At 40.8% G+C, this 21,729-nt stretch overlaps 1 protein-coding gene across 7 annotated transcripts in view; it reads right to left on the bottom strand.

The window, feature by feature from the left end:
- Nucleotides 1–21,729, bottom strand: part of TMEM45A (transmembrane protein 45A) — a 108,157-nt gene that overhangs the window by 55,762 nt on the left and 30,666 nt on the right. Inside the window, exon 1 of one of the 7 annotated variants that reach the window (XM_089910459.1) lies at nt 19,984–20,412. The exons of 2 other annotated variants lie outside the window; for them this stretch is intronic. Coding sequence is in view for 3 of the 5 variants with exons in the window: in XM_089910456.1 (XP_089766582.1) it covers nt 19,995–20,013 (19 nt within the window). In the remaining 2 variants the exon portion in view is untranslated. Of the gene's footprint in view, nt 1–6,054; nt 12,305–19,983; nt 20,413–21,729 lie in introns of those variants that run through there. 4 more of the 7 variants (XM_089910456.1, XM_089910462.1, XM_022574773.3 and 1 more) reach the window with 4 other exon arrangements.

The following is a 21,729-nucleotide window of genomic DNA, read 5'->3' as shown; positions in this document are numbered from 1 at the left end:
TTTATAGGGTTCCCAGCCTAACCAACGAGTATGGAAAGTCATTTCCTAGCAGGTCCAGAACCTCATGACATCTTAGACCTCAGGAAGAGAGGAATTTACCTAAATCTATAGGCATTGCAAGTGAGTCCTTGGCTTGGCTTCCAGAATAATCTCATATTCTTTATCAAAAATTCTAGCAAAACAGACTGAAGAAAGCTTACATGATCAATCTCTATTCTTGCTGCATTTATGTAAATAATCAGACCAAGTTTAATGAAATTAGACTTATTTGGCAAACCAATTAGTCTTATTATGACTATCTTTGGTAAAAATGGGGGTGATGATTGTAGAGAGAAAAACGGTGTTTCATCCTTTTCTGCTTGTTCCTATCTATGTTTTTCTCCCCCTTTGCTGGTCTATCTCACAACTTCTAACCAAACTCAGCTTCTAATATGTGACACTTTCTAAAAATAAAATTTCAAATTGGGAACTAAAGGAAACCAGAATACGTCACCCCAAAATATGCCTCTTTGACATAAAAATAATTTTGAGCTGAAGGCAATTAAGAAGCAGCAAATGTAGGAAAAGCTCTCTGCCCTCCTCATTACTTCCTAGAGGCAGGATATACATTCTTCTTTCACTGGAGACTTATTCTTATCAGCCCAGAGGTGGCAAGAGGAATCTGTCAAACAAATCTTTGTCATTAGTTCCCAGATGTTTATCTTCCCACAGTGTGCCGCCCTTGGAAACCTAAACTGCTTTCCTTTGTCCTATCATTTCTCTATAAATTTATTGTTCTTTGTTGATGATGCTCTATAAGCCAGAATTCTAAGCTGCTGCTTTGAGTTATTTTTCATTGAGGTTTCTCCCACATGATGGGTGTTGCATGTGCTTAAAAAAAAAGAAAAAAAAAAGACTGTTAGTTTTTCCTTCTGTTAATCTGCCTTTTTGTTTAAAAATCCCAGCTGAAAACATAAAATGTGTAGAAGTCTAGTTTTGCCTTCCCTACACATGTAGGGCAACACATTCTCAGTTTCTGGAGATTAGAACCTGGACATCTTTGAGAGGGGGGCGTTATTCAGCCTGCCATACCCCCTTAGGAGTGCCAGTCGGAAGGAGGGCCTCTAACAGTCATAAAAATAAAAACTTTAAAAATCACCAACAGATGGTGGGGGGAGAAGGGAACAGGAGCAAAAGAAGCCTCTTTAGACTCTCAGGTCCCGTCACTGAGGGAGACTCAAGGGCTTAGTGTTGTCTACTTCTCACTCCTGGCTGCACGAGAGAACCCCTGAAGAGCTCATAAAAGAACTCACTCCTTAACAAGACAAATTACACTAGAGGTGGGATTAGCTAATAGCCCTAGGAAAGCCAGAATGGGATAAAGCACTGTTTCTCAAACTGTCTGTAAGGTACAGACATTTTAAAAGGAAAAAAATTCTTTTAGAGCCAGGATGTTGACAAATTGCTTTTGTGAACTTTCTTAAATAGTAAAAATATGTACTTGGACAGCTACAAAAATAAAAAAAATTTACAAATTAAATAGAAGCAAAACCAACACAAATCAAATAAATTAATGCAAATCAAATAGACAATTATTTCTTTTAAAATAAGTGGCCTTTCACACATAACTCTGAAACTGACAGCTACAGCACATACACTTTTTGGTCCAGAAGATGTATATTACTGTGTCCCCCCCACAAACTGACTCAGCTCTCTATTCAAACTAAAATCCACCAGAACGTTGTCTAGCATATTAAGCCCGTCTTCTTTATTCATCATCCCTTGATAATTAAATCAGTGCTACATGCCCCATCATGATCTTAAGTATTGTACAAAAATGTAAGCTTCAGTACTGAGATGTTTGGCTGAATTCTGATGCAAGATGCTCACCCAGGTGATGTAGAATAGGCTTATAATATTTCTCAGTAATTGCTGAGATGAAAATGCAGTTAGATGACTATAGTAGAAAGCTTGCAGACCTTCTTCCCCACCCCTCAAGAACATGTCAGCAGACTCCTAGAAGTATATTAACTCCACCTGGGAAAACACTGGGAAAAAGAATTAGGAAGAACTGTACCCAAATAGTTCATGAGGGGAAATTCCTCTTTATATAAATATTTTAGCTAATAAATACAGAAGAAATGATAGAGTTTAGAATTTTACAAGCCCTGATGAACTAATAAATGCAGGCAATGATGAACAAAGACGACTGATAACAAAGAAAGACAACGCGACAAGATGCACCTGAAGTATTCTTGCAAAAAAAAGGTGAACCTAGGTGTGATCCAACCTCTCTATGTAATTCTTAATTTACAGCAAACGTAGAGGCAGTGGAGCATGTTAAATGACATCATAGGGATGCAACCAGTAAAACCAAATGATGCAAAATTCTACAGGACAAACTGACTTCCTCAACAAATAAACTGTAAGGAAAACAAACAGAGAGAGAACTTGTGTATTAACAAAGACTCCTGAGTCCTATTTATAATTGCAATGTATGAGCTTTATTTAGATCCTAATTCACACAAAAATAGTTCAAGACTTTTAATTTTATAGGGGTGAAAATCGTATTGTATTTAAGGCTTTTTTCTTAATCTTTATTTTTAAAAGATATATTCTAAAATATTATGGACCAAATAATATGATGATGAGGATTAGCTTCCAAATTGTGATGGTCAATTTTGTGTGTCAAATTGGCTAAGCTCATGCTACTCAGTTTTTGGTCAAACACCAGTCTAGAGGTTGCTGTGAAGGTATTTTTTAGATGTGATCAACATTTAAATTAGTCAACATGGAGAAAAGCAGATTACCCTCCACAGGCCAGTGGGGGGGTGGGCAGTGGGGGGAGCACGGGACAGGGAGCTGGTGTGCTCAGTCAGCTGAGGGCCTCAAGAGGAAAGACTGAGTTTCTCCAAGGAAGAAGTAATTCTGCTTCCAGATTTTCTTCCCAATAGAAACTGCAACACCATCTCTTCCCTCAGTCTTTAGCCTGCTGGCCTGCCCTACAGATTTCAGACTTGCCAGCCCCCATAATCTCAAGAATCAACTCCTTAAACTAAATCAGTCTCTCTCTTTTTCCATATATTCATACACACACACACACACATGCTTTCTGTTCTTTTTCTCTGGAGAATTCTAATACCAAAATTATCTGGGAGAGAGGAGAAATGAGTAAGGAAACAGATAAAACAAAATTGGCCATGAGTTAGTAACTGTTGAAACTGGCTAATGGGTATATCATACTATTTTGTGTCTTGACATTTTCTACTTAAAAGTTGGGAAAGATAAAAAGAAATGAAAGAGCCAAGCCAAAAGAAATGAAAGAGACCTGTTTTTGTTTTCGTTTTTTTTGTCACAGGTCTTGAGGACAGCACAGCATATGGAAAATCAAGGCTATCCTGAGAAATCTGAGGCTGTGATCCATAAGGGAGAAGTTAAAGCTCGAAGGAGCTGGCCTTGGAGGTGACTCTTCCCTTGACCTTGAACTTCCAGTCTGATTTAGACTGCACACTTTCTGGTCCCACTGCACCTGCACATCCCTTTACCACAGCACTTTTCTTATACTTTTACTCTCAATCTCTTCTCACTAGCCAGGAGATCCGTACTCATCCAAGCACCAAGCTTGCACTCAGAAATGTTTGATGCATGAATTAAAGCAATGCCCAACCTTTAAGCCAACTCATGTGCTACTGTCTTCTAGTGCTTGATTTCTTCTGTCAACTGTTAGAGCCTACCACTAACTTCTCTGTTTTTTTATTTCTTCATACCCTCTGATTCCAAATATTTACCTCCTACCAACCAAACATTTGAGGTCTCACTTTATGGGTGGGGCAGACACTGGCATTCACCATCATAGAACTTTGTAAAATTAACCTTCAAAAGCCCATTTCTGGGCAGAAAACAAAATCTCATCCAACAAGTGGCCTGATTTGCAGAGCTTTCTTTCCAACCTCCTAGAAAAGAAAACCTCTCTGACCATTAGGGTCTGTTGTAAAAGTCATTCTTTTCACAGGTGTGCCCTTAGGTGACAGGATTTCAATGTGAATAACCATCAAATGAACTGTTTCTTTGGCTTTATCATAGTATTTTTCATGTTTTTGGAATAAATTCACTGATTTTACAATTGGAGTGAAGAAAAACCATAGGATATCCCATTTTATAAATTAAATTAATGAAAAGAAAAATGGTCCAATGCCAGTTTTTCTTTTGCATCTACTTTATAGAGGGAAAGAAAAATGGTGTGAGGGAAAAATGAGACAGAAATAGGCATCTAAACTCCAGCCTCCTGTAAATTCAAGTTCAGACAAGAAAAAGCAGAGTTTTGTAGCTCGCTATGCTCCATGGGAAATGCTGTGACTCTTGTACAGGAAAATGGGAGGGTCTGAGTGGCTGAAGTCGCCTACCCTCCTGCCTCCTCCCCTGTCCCCTGATCTTACACTTAAAGCCATTATTTCAGGAAAAAAAAAAAAATCTCCATCTTTGCTTCTGCCCCCACCTCCCAAAAGGTCAGATATGCAAGTTCATGTCAAAATCTCAAGGTAAACGAGAATGAACAAAGGGAATAAAGAGGAACGAGCAGCTGCTGCCTGGACTGCCGGTGTCTGAGTTGGGTTGCGTGTCTGTGTAGTACAGTAAGCCTCCCTGAGAAAACCATACACGAGCCTTCTTTGGACAGAAACCTGAAAGATCCCCAGAAAACATGTCAATAACCAGTGTTGACAGCTTTGCAAGACTGTCACCCGGGTTTTCAGTTCCTGCCCTTCAGCACCTAGGTAGGTAGGTCTACTTACCACAGTCATCAACAACAATAAAGTACAGGATACCAGTGAAATTTGAATTCCAGATGAACAATTTTTATAGCCTAAGTATGTTCCATCTATTGCATCCTTATTTGGAATTCAAATTTCAGTGGGTATCCTGTGTTTTATCTGGCAACACATGAAGGTATTTCCATGGAGTCAAGAATATTGCAACAGCTCAGTGTGGAGATTTCTCAAGGAATACCCATGAAGCTAATGAAGAAATGGTGAAGCACCACATGAAAATAAGAGGAAAAAACCCAAGAATGAAATTTCTGGGTTTTTGTCTCCCCAAGAATGAAATCCTTTAGCATGTTTCTCTAAGTAAGAGATCCCAAGTTGATTCGGTTGTGACTTCTGAATATTTCCAGATCTCTTTTTAAACATCCTATGCTTTTCCGAATTACACCTTTTCTATTTCTTAATCAAAAATGCCCTATGCCTCATTTATACAATGAGAAATTTGGTCTAAAATGTTGGTGGTCCCATCAAGTAAGCTGAGGATCCCTGGGCCAAGGTTCCATTATAAGAGGCCACCTGAATTGGTATGGCTATCTTTTTTTCCTCAATCAATAGATTGTAAAAGTATAGCCACAATCAAATTGTGGGATGCGGTTGGGAGGAATGCTAGAAATCCATGATGTTAAAAATGGGTCAGTCTCATATGACAAGTTTGGAACCATTGGTCGAGGAGGATTTCCAATGCTTCGTCCAACCACTTCATGATTCCCAGCATTCTGACATCAGAGCCACTGAATCACTGTTTCTTCTGCAAATTGGTTCTGAGCAAGTAGAATAAGAGAGGAAAGTCTTGGAACCCAAAGTAAAAACTGTCATAAAAGTGGTCATATGTGATGGGCACTATATTATTCTTGTTGTTCCTTTCAACAGATTTAGCAAATATAGATTAAGGGCCTAATATACAAGATATTTTCTGAATTTCTCTTGGTGTTTTGTTTCTTTTCCTGTAGTCAAATACTACAGTAATTTAGATGGGGTAATTTATAGACATTTTGATCTCCATAAAGGCGTTGTTGAAAACTTACTTCTTTATTAGCTTTCATGTATTCTCACTTTACAAATATTTATGGTGTACTAATTCTGGAATAGATATTATATTCCTTTCTTGTTGACAACCTGCTACCCGCTAAATACTACATCTTCCAAAGAGATAAATGAAAAGGAAGGTGAAGTCTCTGTTCAGTGATTCCTTGTGTGGATAATACCCCCAAAAGCATATATATATATGCTTTTTGACTAACTCCTCTGGACCTACTTGGACACACTGGGGCACCTCAGAGGTCCCACACTGGATGGTCTCTTGAGGTCCATCCATCTTCTTGACATCACTATTCACTGTCTCCATCCAGTGTTTCCAGCCCACATCACAGCTGCACAGAAGTCGGACCACAGTCCATTACCAGGTGAAAAGAGGCTGCTAACTGGCGCTAGGGATACAGGATGAAAGGAGACATCACTGTTAATCAGTACATCCATGGCTTCAAATGGGGTACAAATTACTATTAGGTTCCTGGTATTAATAGGAGGAAAGTAAGGCTTAGAAAAGATTAATAACTTATTGAAAGGGTTCTCACAGCAAGTTAAATGGCAGAGCTGGGATTTGAACTGGTCTGGCTGACTCTGGAACCCATGCTCTTACTAATATGCTCCTGCCCTTATGGAATTATGGAAGATGGCCAGAGGTGAGGCTTCAAAATTTACTCAAGACCATCTGAAGAGGCTGCTCTTCCTGCTGTGGGCCCTGCTTCTCTGGGAACTGTCATTACCCGGGGAAGGAAAGATAAAGGGTTAAAAGTGAGAGAGAGGTGCCGCAGCTCTGGTCACGCTGCTCCTCTGCCAGTATCAGGAAGCTAGTAAAAGCTTTGAAGCAAGGAAGTTGCATAGTAAATAGTATTTCAGGAAGATTAATTTGGCACCAATGCACAGAAGATATTAAAGATATTAAATCAAGAGGCTGGGGGCTTCCCTGGTGGCGCAGTGGTTGAGAATCTGCCTGCTAATGCAGGGGACCCGGGTTCAAGCCCTGGTCTGGGAGGATCCCACATGCTGCGGAGCAACTAGGCCCGTGAGCCACAACTACTGAGCCTGCACGTCTGGAGCCTGTGCTCTGCAACAGGAGAGGCCGCGATAGTGAGAGGCCCGCGCACCACAATGAAGAGTGGCCCCTGCTTGCCACAACTAGAGAAAGCCCTCGCACAGAAACAAAGACCCAACACAGCAAAAATAAATAAATAAATAAACTCCTACCCCCAACATCTTCTTAAAAAAAAAAGAGTCTGGAGGCAAGGAAACTGGTTAAGAGGTTATTGCAGACATCATTTCTGAGATGAGTCTGAGTCAGGACAGGGCAGTGGGAACAGGGAAAAAGAGCCGAATGTGAGTGTTCCCCACCAAGAAGGAAGAACTGACCGGCCCTACGGACCTGCATAGCCAAGACTGTGGTCCACGATGGTCTGAGGCTGGGAGAGAGAGGAGGAAAGACACTACCAGAGCTGGTAGTTGTCCCAGCCCTGTACACTGATGTACCTGCCCCTTCTGTCTCCTTTCCAGACCAGAAGCTCAAAGGAGTCATGGGGTCACCCTGTGTCTGGTAGCCCCGCAGTTTTTCCCCATTGCCGACCACATGCTGGGGGGTTGGTAGACTCGGTAAATACTGACTGGCAGTCTGTTTCCTCTGGCTGGAATGCCGTGTTCCCACCTTTGCCTGGAAATGCCATGTAGGAAGGCCTCCCTGGAGGCCCAGCACAAACATCTCTCCCTCAGAGAGGCCTCCGTGACCAGTCAATCTAAATTGGGTCCTTCAGTTTTCCTTGCATAGAAACTTTTCTTCACCGTATTTATTACAATGTGAAATTTTTTATTTGTTGTTTTTCCATTTAGTTATTTCCTTTTACTGTTTTTGTTGTCGGTGGTGGTTTTCTACTTTCCCCCACTAGACTATAAGTACTGCAAAGTCAGTTTTTCTTTTCACCATTGAGTCCCCAAAAGCCCACACAGTGCTGTCCCATAGAAATAAAATGTAAGCCACATATGTAATTTTAAGTTTTCTGTAGCCCCATTTTTCAAAGTAAGAAGAAACTGGTGAAATTAATTTTTCATTATATTTTTATGTAACCACATATATCCAAAATGCTATCATTTAAACATATGATCTATAGAAAAAATTATTAATGAGATAGCTTACATTTCCTTTTTTGTACTAAGTCCTCAACTTCTGTATTTCACACTCACAGCACATCTCAGTTGGGACCAGCCACATGCCAAGTGTTCTGTAACCACGTGTGACTAGTGGCTGCTGTAGTGGACAATATAGATCCTTGCAGGATGCTTGACATGTACTCCTTACTTAATAAAAAGTCAATTCATGAAAAAGGGAGTGTGGGAAGGGCAGAAAGATGGAGAAAAAAGAGAGAGGAAAAGAAAGGGAAGAGAAACGAACCTTTTCGGGTATTTACTACGTTAAGTTCTTTCATGTATCAATAAATTACATAATTTAATTCTCATATCAACCCTGGTGAGGTAAATATTATGAGAAGAGTCATAAATGAGGACATTGGTTTGGAGATGTCTTATAACTGTCCCAACATCATCTTCTCTTTTGAGTGAAAGAAGCAAGATTCAGAACCAATCTCCCTTACCCAACTGTGCTGCCTCACTCACAGAAGCCATACCTAACAAGTCTAGTCATGCCACACGGTTGTCTAACCTCTCTCTCCTCCAGGTGCGACATCCAAGGGTTCCTATAAGATATTATTTTGAATCTCATAGACACTCTTATTTCTAAAGTATAGTCTGACCATCGCAGGCTAACATGGGAGTGTCCACTTCCTCCTCCAGATATACTTTAGAGGGACTCTTATCCCATTGTTGCCTTCCATTAAACTCTATGACCAAGCAAAATGGTGGCATTTAAAGTTCCGCAGATATGTCAAGCTCTCTAACATGCCTCCTTAGCTCTGTACAGTTTTTCTGCTGCCTGGAACCCTTTTTTCCTTCAACCAATAACACATATCCTGCATGACTCAATTCAAGAAAAAAGGAGGAAGAAAGAGATAGAAAAAAACTCAACTCAGCCATCATCTCACCTTGACCAAGGAAACTCCCTGACCCACTTTCCAAGTGTGAGGGTCCCCTTTTCTGTGTTCCCAAGGCACTGTCATGGAGTTTTTCATGTATACCATCATTACACATCTAGGGTCTGCCTCACTGGACTGTGAGCTTCTGGAAAGCAAGAACTATGTCTCTTACCTTTACATCCTCATTGCCCAGCATTTGTTGAATGGATTGTTTAATAAGTAAATAAATGAATGGATGGATCGATGAGCACGCTTATAGCCCTCTTTGAGTGTAAGAAGAAATACCTGGTACCACATAGTCCAAAGAACTAAAAGAGAGCTAGTGTGCTCTTGCAATATCCGCATCCCATCAGACCAGTTGTCAGGATATGGGTCACAGTGACAGGAGCAGACAGCATCAGCAGAGCACCCTGGGATGCCTTCAACCATTTCATAAGAAACAATGTTCTAAGCTGTGCAGAAGATGTAGCACACCTGGGACTAGCCTCCATGTTAGCTCCCAGGGGGCAGGAATACGTGGAAATTGTAAAATACTTAAGAATGTAGTGTAGGAAGAAGCATGCTAAGCATCAGAATGTGGCCACAGAGCCAAGGAGCCCAGGCTCACTGACCTGGAAGGGACAGGGGACAGGCAGTGTTGGTATCCATCTACCTCCCGGAAGGGCAGATGGTGGCAAACTGCACTGAGCAAAGGGCAGGACCACAGGAACTTAGTTCTCCCTAACTCACAATACCCTGGGCAAGAATGTTCACCCTCTGAGGATACCTTGAAAGATGTTTATAGATGTTGACTGCACTGAGACTGTGGTCTACACTAGGTCTTGGGCCAGAGCCTCTAACCTTTGATGCAGCATGCTGGTGTGCCCCTGGTGGGTACAGTTGTGCCAGAGGAAAATATAAATGCACTCAGGCCCAGGCGCAGCCAGGTGAGTGTAAGAGGGGCCAAAGCCTATGGAAGCCAGACCTCCTCTGGCCTGTTGCCTAGGAATGAGCACTTTCACCTACATGGTGTCATGTTCTAGGTGTTCTGTGCCATGATAAATGTTGAGAAGCGTTGAGTTAGACTGTGTGAGATGAATGAGTAACACTGGAGACTTAAGATGTTTAAAAACTATTTCATTGTGACAGGGCCAAGTGGGTAGAGGGTTGAAGACACGACAGTAGCTAGGACAAGAATTTCAAGCTCTCAAACATACAGACCAAGATCATCCTATTTGTGTGAGTGTTTCTGTGAGTTCAGATGGAAGACGGAACACTAGGGTGTTGTACCATTAAAAATAACTAAATAACAATAACCCGTAAGAGTAAGGCCCAGGTTCTCAGCAAAGGCACACTCCTGAAAAACAAACAAATCAAGGCAAGTGACCCTTTATCCCCCAAATAGCCCATATTTCCTAATCCTGAGAGGCAGGTCAGGGGCCAGAGTCAGCCCTACAACCACTGCCTGGCACCCACCCCCTCCACTCTTAGCACGGTATGGCCCAGGGAGAAATTAGTTCTTAGGAACCAAAAATCTCATGGAATTCCTCATGCATACCATTATTATAGCCTCATGGACAAGCTGGAATGTGAGGGGGAGAGGGCATGATTGTCAAGGAGCTGGGTGCAATATCTCATGTACTCACCTGCCACTGTTTGCCTTTTTTTTTTTGGCTGCACCGCGCAGCCTGCAGGATCTCAGTTCCCCCACCAGGGGTTGAACCCGGGCCACAGCAGTGAAAGCCCGGAATCCTAACCACTAGGCCACCAGGGAACTCCCTGCCTTTGTCTTTTCAAGGGTAGATCTGAACACAAGGTTGAACATTGCTGGGCAGGTATATAACCAGAGAACCACAATGCTACGTGAGAGAGGACTAGAGGTGTTAGGAAAGCATGGCTTCTATTGAACTCCTACTCAACCAGAAACAATAAACAATCAACAACAAACACCTCTCCCCACATTACTAAGCTGGTCAGAAATACTCTTCATAGTCATGGTAAATGGGCTTAGGGGTATCCTGGAGCCAGGGTACAGGGGCAAGGCAGGAGCTAACTGTGGCAAGGAGGTTCTGGTCACTCCGAACAGGTGCCACACCAGTCCCGCCTATCAGAGTGGCTCTGGCTGGCAGCACCTTGCTGTGGCCTGAGTGGGCAGGAGAAGGCCAGACCCAGCTGGCAAAAAGTGATATGGAGTCAATAGCCCCAAGGGTCTGTGTGTACGTGCTGAAGTGAGTGTGGTATTCTAACAGCTCTAGCCAAGAGGCAGCTAATGCCAAAAAGATAAATAAATAAATAAATAAAATAGCGTGCCATTGAGAAGAAGAAGCAGCTAACATCTGAGATCCAAATAAATCATGCCAGGGTGGGGCTGATACCAAAAAGAGGAAACTAAAGCTAATCCCCCCCACACCCAACCTCAGCCAGAGATGCAGATGTCACCTGTACTCCATCTGCATAATATTGCCAGTAGAGCACTAAGCACATGCCAGAGAAATTTAAGCTCTTCTAAATCCCAAGTTAAAAGACATCCAAGCCCTTCACAGAGTTCCACTCTCTAAACTTTGCCCCCAGCTTCTAAAGGTGTTCTTCAACATTTGGAAATGACTGGAAAACAAATATCTTCCATCCTGAAAGCTAATAAAATGTTCACCCACTCATCATCCACCATGGGCCAAAGAAGAATCAGGAAATCTCCTTGATGTGAATCCCACCCTGATACTGCAAAAGTTGCTTCACGTCCCAGCCTGGAAGTGCCACCCTGAAGACCTTAATTTTTTTACTTCCACTTATCCCTTCACCTCTTAGAATAAGACAGGAAAAGTGAGAGATTTTTCTTAGTGATGATATACTCTGCTCCCACTCTCTTAGAGACAGGGAATGATGAAGGCAGAAGCTGCAGTTATCCAAAAGGATGAAGCCAGGTTGGCAGCCTGTGTCTGCTCGCTTCTCCAATGGATGCAGGGAAAAAACTAGAACGAGAGGCCCCGCAACAGCTCACATCAAGCTGCACAGAGTTGGAGGTTCCTTTGGAGTGTGTGTGCCATGGGGGCGAAGTGGGGGGAGGAATACAGGTGGTTATGTAAAAAGCCATTACAGGTAAAACCACAAAAGGGAGAGAAAGACAAAAGTAGGAACAGAGAACAAGGGCAATGAATGGAAAACAGTAACAAATACAGTGGATATTAATCTGACTATATCAATAATCACTTTAAATGTCAATGATCAAAATGTATCAATTAAAAGATAAAATTGTCAGAGTGGATCAGAAATTTTAAAAAGATGCAACTATATGTTGTCTACAAGAAACTCACTTTAAATATAAAGGTACATACAGAGTAAAAGTAAAAGGATGGAGAAAGTCATATTATGTTAACACTAATCAAAAGAGACCAGGAGAGTTTGATCCTTGCTCAGGGAGCTAAGATCCCACAAGCCACATGGTGTGGCCAAAAAGAGAGAGAGAGAGAGAAGGAGTAGTTATATTAATTTCAGACATAGCAGACTTCAGAGCAAGGAAAATTATCAGGAATAGGGAGGGGCATTGCATAATGATAAAGGGGTCAATTCTCCAAGAAGACATAAAAATGTTTAATGAATATGCGCCTAACAACAGAGCATCAAATTACACGAGCAAAAACTGATAGAACTGCAAAAAGAAATAGATGAATCCATCTGGAGACTTTAACACCGTCTACCAGAAATGGACAGATTCAGCAGGCAAAATATCAGTAAGGACATAGTTGAACTCAACAGCACCATCAACCAACTGAATATAATTGACATCAATAAACTACTTCCTCGAACAACATTCTTCTCAAACTCAAATGAAACAATAACCAAGATAGATCACATTCTGGGCCATAAAACACACCTTAACAAATTTAAAACAACAGAAATCATGCAATATATCCTCTCAGACTACAATAAAATTTAACTAGAAATCAGTAAGATAAAGATAACTGGAAAACACCCAAATACATGAAGACTAAACAACATTCTTCTAAATAACACAAGGGACAAAGAAAAAAACTCATAAGAATTTTTTAATATTAAATTAAAATGAAATGAAAGTGAAAATACAACTTATGAAAATTTGTAGGATGTAGCAAAAGTAGTGCTTAGTGGGAAATTTAAAACATTAAATGCTTATATTTAAAAAGAAGAAAGATCTAAAATGAATAACCCAAGCTTCCACCTTAGAAAACTAGAAAAACAAAATAGAGCAAATTAAATCCAAAGTAAGCAGAAGAAAAGAAATAATAAGAATTAGGACAGAAATTAATAAAGTTGAAAACAAAACCAATACAGAAAATCAACAAAACCAAAAACCTGTTCTTTGAAAAGATCAATAAAATCGATAAGCCTCTAGCCAGGCTAACTAAGGAGAAAAGAGAGAAGACACAAATAACTAATATCAGATATGAAAGAGGGGACATCATTACAGATCCCATGAACATTAAAAGGATAATAAAGGAACACTATGAACAACTCTATACCCACAAATTCTAGAATAACCTATATGAAATGGACCAATTCCTTGAAAGACACAATCTACCAAACTCATATAAGAAGATATAGACAATCTGAATAGCCCAAAATCTATTAAAGAAATTGAATAGAAAATTAGTCATCTTTCAAAACAGAAAGCCCACATGGGTTCACTGATGAATTCTATGAAATATATAAGGAAGAAATCATACCAATTCTCTATAATCTCTGCCAGGAGATAGAAGCAAAGGGAGTGCTCCTAACTTATTTTATGAGGCCAGCAGTATCCTAACATCAAAATGTGACAAAGACACGGCAGGAAAACAAAAATTACAGACCAATATATCTTATAAACATAGATGCAAAACTCCTCAGCAAAAATATTAGCAAATCAAATCCAACAATGTATAAAAAATAATTATACATCACAAGCAAGTGGGATTTATCCCAGGTGTGAAAAGCTGTTTCAATATTTGAAAATCAATTAATGTGATCCATCACAACAATAGGCTACAGAGGAAAATTCACATGATCATATCAATGGATACAGAAATAGCATTTGACAAAATCCAACACCGATTCATGTTAAAAAACAAAAAAATCTCTCAGCAAACTACGAATAGAGGTGACTTCCTCAACTAGACAAAGACTATTTACCAAAATCTATAGCTAACATCATACTTGATGATGAGAAACGAGAAGCTCTCTTGCTAAGATCAGGAAAAGGCAAAGGTACTCCCTCTACTTTTCAACACTGTACTGGAAATCTTAACTAATACAGTAAGATGAGAAAGGGAAATAAAAGAATATACATTGCAAAGGAAGAAACAAAACTGTCTTTGTTCACAGGTGATATGATCATCTATGTAGAAAATCCAAAAAGAATCAACAAAAACTGGAAGTAATAAGCATTTATAGCAAGATTTTAAGATACAAAGTTAATATGCAAAAGTAACTGGAACTATATTAAACTAAAAAACTTCTGTACAGCAAATGAAAACATTAACAGAATAAAAAGGCAACCTATGGAATGGGAGAAAATATATGCAAATCATATATCTGAAAAGGAGTTAACATCAAAAATATATAAAGAACTTGTACAATTCAATAACAAAAAAATAGCAATCCAATTTAAAAATGGGCAGAGGAACTGAAATAGGCATTTCTCCAAAGAAAACGTACAAATGGCCAACAGTTACATGAAAAGGTACTCAACATCATTAGTCACTGGAAAATGCAAATCAAAACTGTAATGAGATAACACCTTACACCTGTTAGAATGGCTATTATCAAAAAGGCAAGAAATAAGAAGCGTTAGCAAGGATGTGAAGTACAGGAATTCTTGTGCACTGTTCTTGGGAATATAAATTGGTACAGCTACTATGGAAAACAGTATGGAGGTTCCTCAAAAATTTAGAAATAAAATTACCATATGATACAGCAATTCCACTTCTGGGCATTTATCCAAAGGAAACAAGATCACTATCCCAAAATAATATATACACTCCCACATTCACTGCAGTATTATTTACTGTAGCCAAGATGTGGAAACATCCTAAGTGACAACTGACAGATGAATGGGTAAAGAAAATGTGATACACACACACACACACACACACACACACACACACACAATGGAATATTATTCAACCATAAAAAAGAAGGAAATCCTGCCATTTGCGACAATATGGATGGACCTTGAGGGCATTATACTAAGTGACATAAGTCAGAGAGAGAAAGACAAATATGATTTCAATTACACGTGCAATCTAAAAAACCCCACATTCACAGATACAGAGAACAGATTGGTGGTTGCCACAGGCTGGTGGGAGAGGAGGGATAAAATAAGTAAAGGTGGTCAAAAGGTACAAATTTCCAGTTATAAGATAAATAAGACCTGGAGATGTAATATTCTGCATGGTGACTATAGTTAATAATACTATAGCATGTATTAGAAAGTTGCTAAGAGAGTGGATCTTAAAAGTTCTCATTACACACACACACAAAAATCGTAACAGAGTGTGATGATTCATGTTAACGAAACTTATTGTGGTAATCATTTCTCAATATATACATATATCGATATATATACATAATCATTTTCTTGTACAACTTAAACTAATACAATGTTATATGTCAATTTTATCTCAATAAAAAAGAAAGGAAAACAAAACAAACACCAAATTTAAACGTGGGTGGACGGAAGACCTGAACAGACACCTCATCAAAGAAGATATACAGATGGCAAATAAGCATATGAAAAGAAGCTCAATATCATGTCGTTAGCGAATTGTAAATTAAAACAACAGTGAGGTACCACTACACACCTATTAGAATGGTTAATCTCTGGAACACTGACAATAGCAAATGCTGGTGACAATGTGGAGCAACAGGAACTCCTATTCATTGCTGATGGGAAAGCACTATGGTACAGATACTTTGGAAGACCATCTGGCAGCTTCTTTAAAAATGAATCATACTCTTGGGACTTCCCTGGTTGTCCAGTGGTTAAGACTCCGTGCTCCCAATGCAGGGGACACGGGTTTGATCCCTAGTCAGGGAACTAAGATCCCGCATGCCACACAACACGGCCAAAAATGAAAAAAAAACCACAAAAATTAATTATACTCTTACCATATGATCCAGCAATCATGCTCCTTGGTATTTACCCAAAGGAGTTGAAAACATGTTCACACAAAAACCTGCACATGAATGTTTAGAATAGCTTTACTCATAATTGTCAAAACTTGGAAACAACCAAGATGTCCTTCAGTAGATGAATGGATAATTAAGTGTAACACATCCATATAATGGAATATTATTCAGTGATAAAAAGAAATGAGCTATCAGGCCACAAAAAGACATGGAACAAACTTAAATCCATATTACTAAGTGAAAGAAGCCAATCTGAAGAGGATACTTACTATATGGTGATATATATATTATGTGATATTCTAGAAAAGACAAAACCATGGAGACAGTAACAGGATCAGTGGTTGCCGGGGATTAAAAAGGTGGACAGGTTGAACAGGCAGAACACCAAGGATTTTTAGGGCAGTGAAACTATTACACATGATACTATAATGGTAGATACATGTCATTATACATTTGCCAAAACCCATAGAATGTACACCACCAAGAGTGAACTGCAACATAAACTAGGAACTCTGAGCAATAATAATGGGTCAATGTAGGTGTGTCAAACTGCACCTCTCTGCAGCGGGAAAGCTGTGCATGTGTGGAGGGTGGGGGTGTATGGGAACTCACTGGACTTTCTGCTCTATTTTGCTGTGAACCTAAAATTCCTCTACAAAAATAAATCTATCTTTAAAAAAGGCACTGCCAGTAGGTGCCCAATGTATAAGGTCACATAAACAGCAGAGCAGACAGTATCACTTTCCAGAACCCAGCAGGGGCAGCAAAGAGGGGCCCCCACCAATTTGTCCCATGTCTGGCATCTACTAGCATCCTAACACAGTCCTAAAGGAAAACCCCAAAATCATATTCTGTGCTCCCAAAGCATTCTTGTTTTCATAAGCCAAAAATGGTGAAGCCTCAGCAAATCAACAGGGGGGAAGTGGAGGAGTCAGCAGACACTCCTGTTTACTGGGAATTGTGTCCAGTACCCTGCAGGAGAACTCTCCTGGTACCTCAACAAAAGCCAACTATGTCCAAGCCAGCTGAGTCATCCTCTGGCCCTGGCCCGGAAAAGGAGCCTCCCTGAAACACCTGCCAAATTCCACAGTCACTTCTGAAATGTAGGCCTACAGGAATCTTCATAGCCCTAAAGGGCGACAGCCACAGCTGAGAAGCTTTCTCATGTATACCGATTTTCTTTCCTCCTTTCACCATCATGTTGCTCACTCTGTTGCTCTCCTCTGAAATCCCTCTAATTTATCCCAAATTCAAGAGTTCTATTTGCCTTTCTCTGAGCCTGTAACAAGACAGGTGCAAAAACACAGTTACTCCTGGGGCCTCACCAACAGGCAATGAGAGCAAGCTCCAACGTACCCCCCACGATCATGCCCCGGATGCATCCTCCTAGAAGGGCCTGTGTAAGGCAGTGTGCACAGCTGTGCCTGGGGGCACCCCCTCTCTCAGGACCAGGCAGGTGGCCACACTTCTACCATCAGACGTGAAGGGAAGTAATAGCAAGCCCTGTACCCCAACAGAGGCGGGAGATAAACATATTTGGGGGAGCACGCCATCTTGCTTACTTTCCAGCTCATTCCAAAAGAATTTAAGGTCACTTACGAAGATTAATAGAGGTGACAAAAAAAATAAATAAAGATGAATGAGAAAAATGGGAAGTTGAGGGGTTTGATTCTTCTGGATTGGGAGTGAGGAAGATTGGCAGCAATTTTATAGTCTCTAACTTCACCTTTCCCCGCTTCAATCTGTCCCTTCTTTACTGGTCCTACCTGATTCTAGCTCTTTTGTCAAGGTCACAAAAGACCCCCAATAGTTTATTCTGTCCTCAACTTACTTGAGCCACTAGCAGAAATTCACAGAGCTATCAGTGCCTCCCTGCTGGAAAATATTCTTCCCTTGTTTTTCCTCTTCACTGGTCCCTCCGTCTTTTCTGCTTTCTCCTAATCTCACAGCTCCATAAAATTAGAATGTCCTAGGGCTCAGTTTTTAGAACTCTTTTCTTTTCTATATACCCTCAGTACTGGGGGCTCACATTCTGCTTCATGGTGTTAAATATTATGTCACGTGTCCACCACTCCAAGATTTTTATCTTTAGCCCAGCCTTCCCACCTTCACTCTAGACTCCTATATCCAGCTTCCCACTCAGCATCTTCACTCAGATGTCTAATATACACCTCAAATCCAAAACCTTCCAAAACAGATCTCTTAACATCCCTGAACAGATCTGCTCTAGTTTTCCTCACTCAGTGACCACTTCATCTTTCTGGTTACTCACCCTCCAAAATGTAGAGTCATCCTTGATTCCACTTGTTCTCTCACTTCTCACAACTAAACCATTTGAAAATCCTGTTGGCTCTACCTCCAAAATATGCCCAGGACCTGTCCACTCCTCAGCCCCTCCCCTGTGGCCACTCTGGCACAGGTCTGGATTATTACAGTGGTCTAACTGGACTCTGCTTCCACCTTTGCCCTTTCAGATGGTTCTCAACATAGGAGCCAGTGTTATTCTGTTGAAATGTAGGTTGGGCCCAAGTCTTCACAAGAGCCTTCGTAGCCCTACGTGATTTAGACCCTGTCATTCCTCCAGCCTCCTCTCCTCATCCTCTCCTCCACCAGCCACACTGGCCTCCCTGCTTCTCCTTGCACACCAGACTTACCTCCACCTTCCAGCCTTTGCAATTGCTGCTTCTCCTGTTTGAAATGCTCTTCCCCCTTATCTCCTCTAAGCCTTTGCTCAAAAACTTTCTCAGTGAGGCCTTCCCTGATCACCCTATTGAAAACCCCAAAGTGCCTCAACACCCCATCCCCTTTTCTTGCTTTACTTTCCCCATAATAATTCCCCATCTAAAATACTACAGACTTTACTGACTTATTCTGTTGATTGCATCGCCCCTCACTAGAATAAAAGCTCCATGAACGCAGGATTTTTTTGTTTTTCTTTACTGTTTAATCTCTGGCTCTTAGAACTGTGCTTGGCATATAGTGGTTTGGTACCTAAGTGTTGGATAGATAAATGAATGAACAGATGGATGGATGAATGGCTAGATGGATGGCTAGATGGATGGATGGATGGATGGATGGAAAGAGTGGATACCAGGACCTATGCTTTAGCTGCCAGATTCCTATAGAGCCCAAAAGGGGAAAATGTCACAAATCAAGTGAAGTAGAATTCAGCATTTAAGACACATTCTTTCACACATCTACTCTGCCTATCTAACTACAATGCTAGATCCTAACATAAAATGAAATGAAATGTCCATAGAATCATTAGAATTAGGCTAGTCTTAGCTTTGTCTCAATCAGCCACAACCTACAATAAGCAGGCTGTGGAAACACTATGACTACGGGAGTTAAGAATGGCAGGCCATGACTCCAATGCTAGGGAAGGAGGGTTAGAGGAAGAGTTGATAAACTAAAGGCAACTAAATATTATTGAGTTTCTACAGGGAGACAGATACTGCACTAGGCTCTTTGCTAACATTATTTCATTAAATCCTTACCACTCTAGGAAGCTGGTATTATTAACCCCATTTTACAAACAAGGAAACCAAAGTTCAGAAAGATTAAGTTATTTGCACAATATCACACATACATAGTACAGTCAAACTAGGTCAATATGAATGAAAAGTTCTTGCTCTTTCACACTAAAAGTTACTCTAGAAATGGTGAACTAACCTTTGACTGTTTCAAACCAATTCTCCTTTCCTAGTCACTCATCATCTTTGATCTGAGTAGATTGAGCACCTTAGATTTGAGGCAGAAGGGTTAAGAAATAAGAAGCTAAAACGAAGCCTTCATGTCTTAGTTAATGCTGAAAATTTGCCAACAGAATAAAAAAATCAACAGTAATTTGACACCTTTCAGTAATCTGTAATCTGTAATCTTTCAGTAATCTGTAATCTGACACCTTTCAGTCAGTTTTACACACATACACACATCCATGTGCACACCAAAAGCAACTAGTAGGAAAACACAATATTAAAATTTACCACACTTTTACCTTTACCAGCATTCCGCATGGCTCATGAGTATCAGAGACGTGCCGCTCAGTAGCAGACAACACTGGCAGATGCTGCTTTAATGCTCAAGAAAGATAAGCATCTTTCACCAGCATCAGCCTTGCAACAGCCCCAGAGAAATTCCTTTTATTCCTCCCACTCACATGTTTCTCCCTGGGCATTGTGTACATTGCCAGTGGCCTCCACCTCCACCCAACTTACAGAAACCTGGCCCATAATACCCTGTAATTAATGTCATCAGACATGTAAGGCTGTCAGCCCACTAAGCATGCTCTCTGCTCAGCAGAAGACACTGTCTTTTGCAATCATGGAGGCACTCCCCAGGCACTGTCTGCAGGTGTTTCTCCAGTACCTGAGACGAGTCACATCCTTTTATTCCCATTCTCACCAAGTCTGCCTCCTGACTAATCATTTCTATGAAACTGTTCAACCATATAGCTTAGGTGGCCAGGGTGGAAGCACAGTAAAAGTCGAAGGCTTCCTTGGGGATTAGGTCCACCCATGACGCTGCTTCTCTCTCCTGGGTCAACCTACCAAGCCAACCCACTCACACCCATTCCCACCCAAGGGGAGTAGATAAATGCTGCAGTGTGTGTGTACCCCTTACCTGTGCTTAGCTGCACCTATGAAGATTAAGAAAACTTAGGAATGAATATTTACAACCATTGCTGCTGGGTTCAGTATTTGGGCCCACCAGCGAATAAGAATGTTTCTTAGTTCTTACCTAAAAAAATAAGACATACTGGACTGTATGTAAAAAGCACACATGAAATTGAGGTTGTGCTATTTAAGTGCCATAAAACAAAGTAAACCAAGGAGATGTAGAAAATGCTTCTTTTCAAAGGACAAGAGTACCACATGTTGCAAAGACCTGAATCATTCTTTTAACGAGAGGTTCTAAATCAGTATGGAAATGGTTCTAGAAGGTGAAAAGAGACCTCTGAGAACCTCCTCTTAAAGGAGGTTAAATATGCAATCAATTAAGATCAAAGAATGGGCAGCAGTTTCATTAGGTGCTCGTCTGGATACATAAGCTTGGAGAAAGGTGGTGAAACGGGTCCTTGATTTTATTTTCTCACTTGTGTTACACTTGAGTGACCCTGGAGCATACAGGCAGAACCAGCTACACGATTTGTACGGCCAAGAGCAAAATGAAAATGTGGGGTCCCTTGTTTACAAATTGCTGGGACTTCCACAACAGTGACAGTAGAGCATTAAACCAAGAATGAGGCCATCCCATCTAAACTGGGCCCTGGAGATTGGTTCAAGATGGCAGAGTAGAAGGACGTGTGCTCACTCCCTCTTGTGAGGGCACCGGAATCACAACTAACTGCTGCACAATCAACGACAGGAAGACACTGGAACTCACCAAAAAAGATACCCCACATGCAAAGACAAAGGAGAAGCCACAATGAGACGGTAGGAGGGGCACAATCACAATAAAATCAAATCCCATAACTGCTGGGTGGGTGACTTACAAACTGGAGAACACTTATAACACAGAACCCACTGGAATGAAGGTTCTGAGCCCCACATCAGGCTTCCCAACCTGGGGTCTGGCAGTGGGAGGAGGAATTCCTAGAGAATCAGACTTTGATGTCTAGTGGTATTTGACTGCAGGACTTCGACAGGACTGGGGGAAACAGAGATTCCACTCTTGGAGGGCACACACAAACTACTGTGCACATCAGGACCCAGGGGGAGGAGCACTGACCC

Source organism: Delphinapterus leucas, chromosome 4 (genome assembly GCF_059928025.1).
Source record: "Delphinapterus leucas isolate spDelLeu-1000000601 "Yukka" chromosome 4, BTC_Dleu_Yukka2, whole genome shotgun sequence".
NCBI lineage: Eukaryota > Metazoa > Chordata > Mammalia > Artiodactyla > Monodontidae > Delphinapterus > Delphinapterus leucas.
Note: the sequence above shows the minus strand (reverse complement) of the source record. Positions and strands in the feature narration are given on the sequence as shown.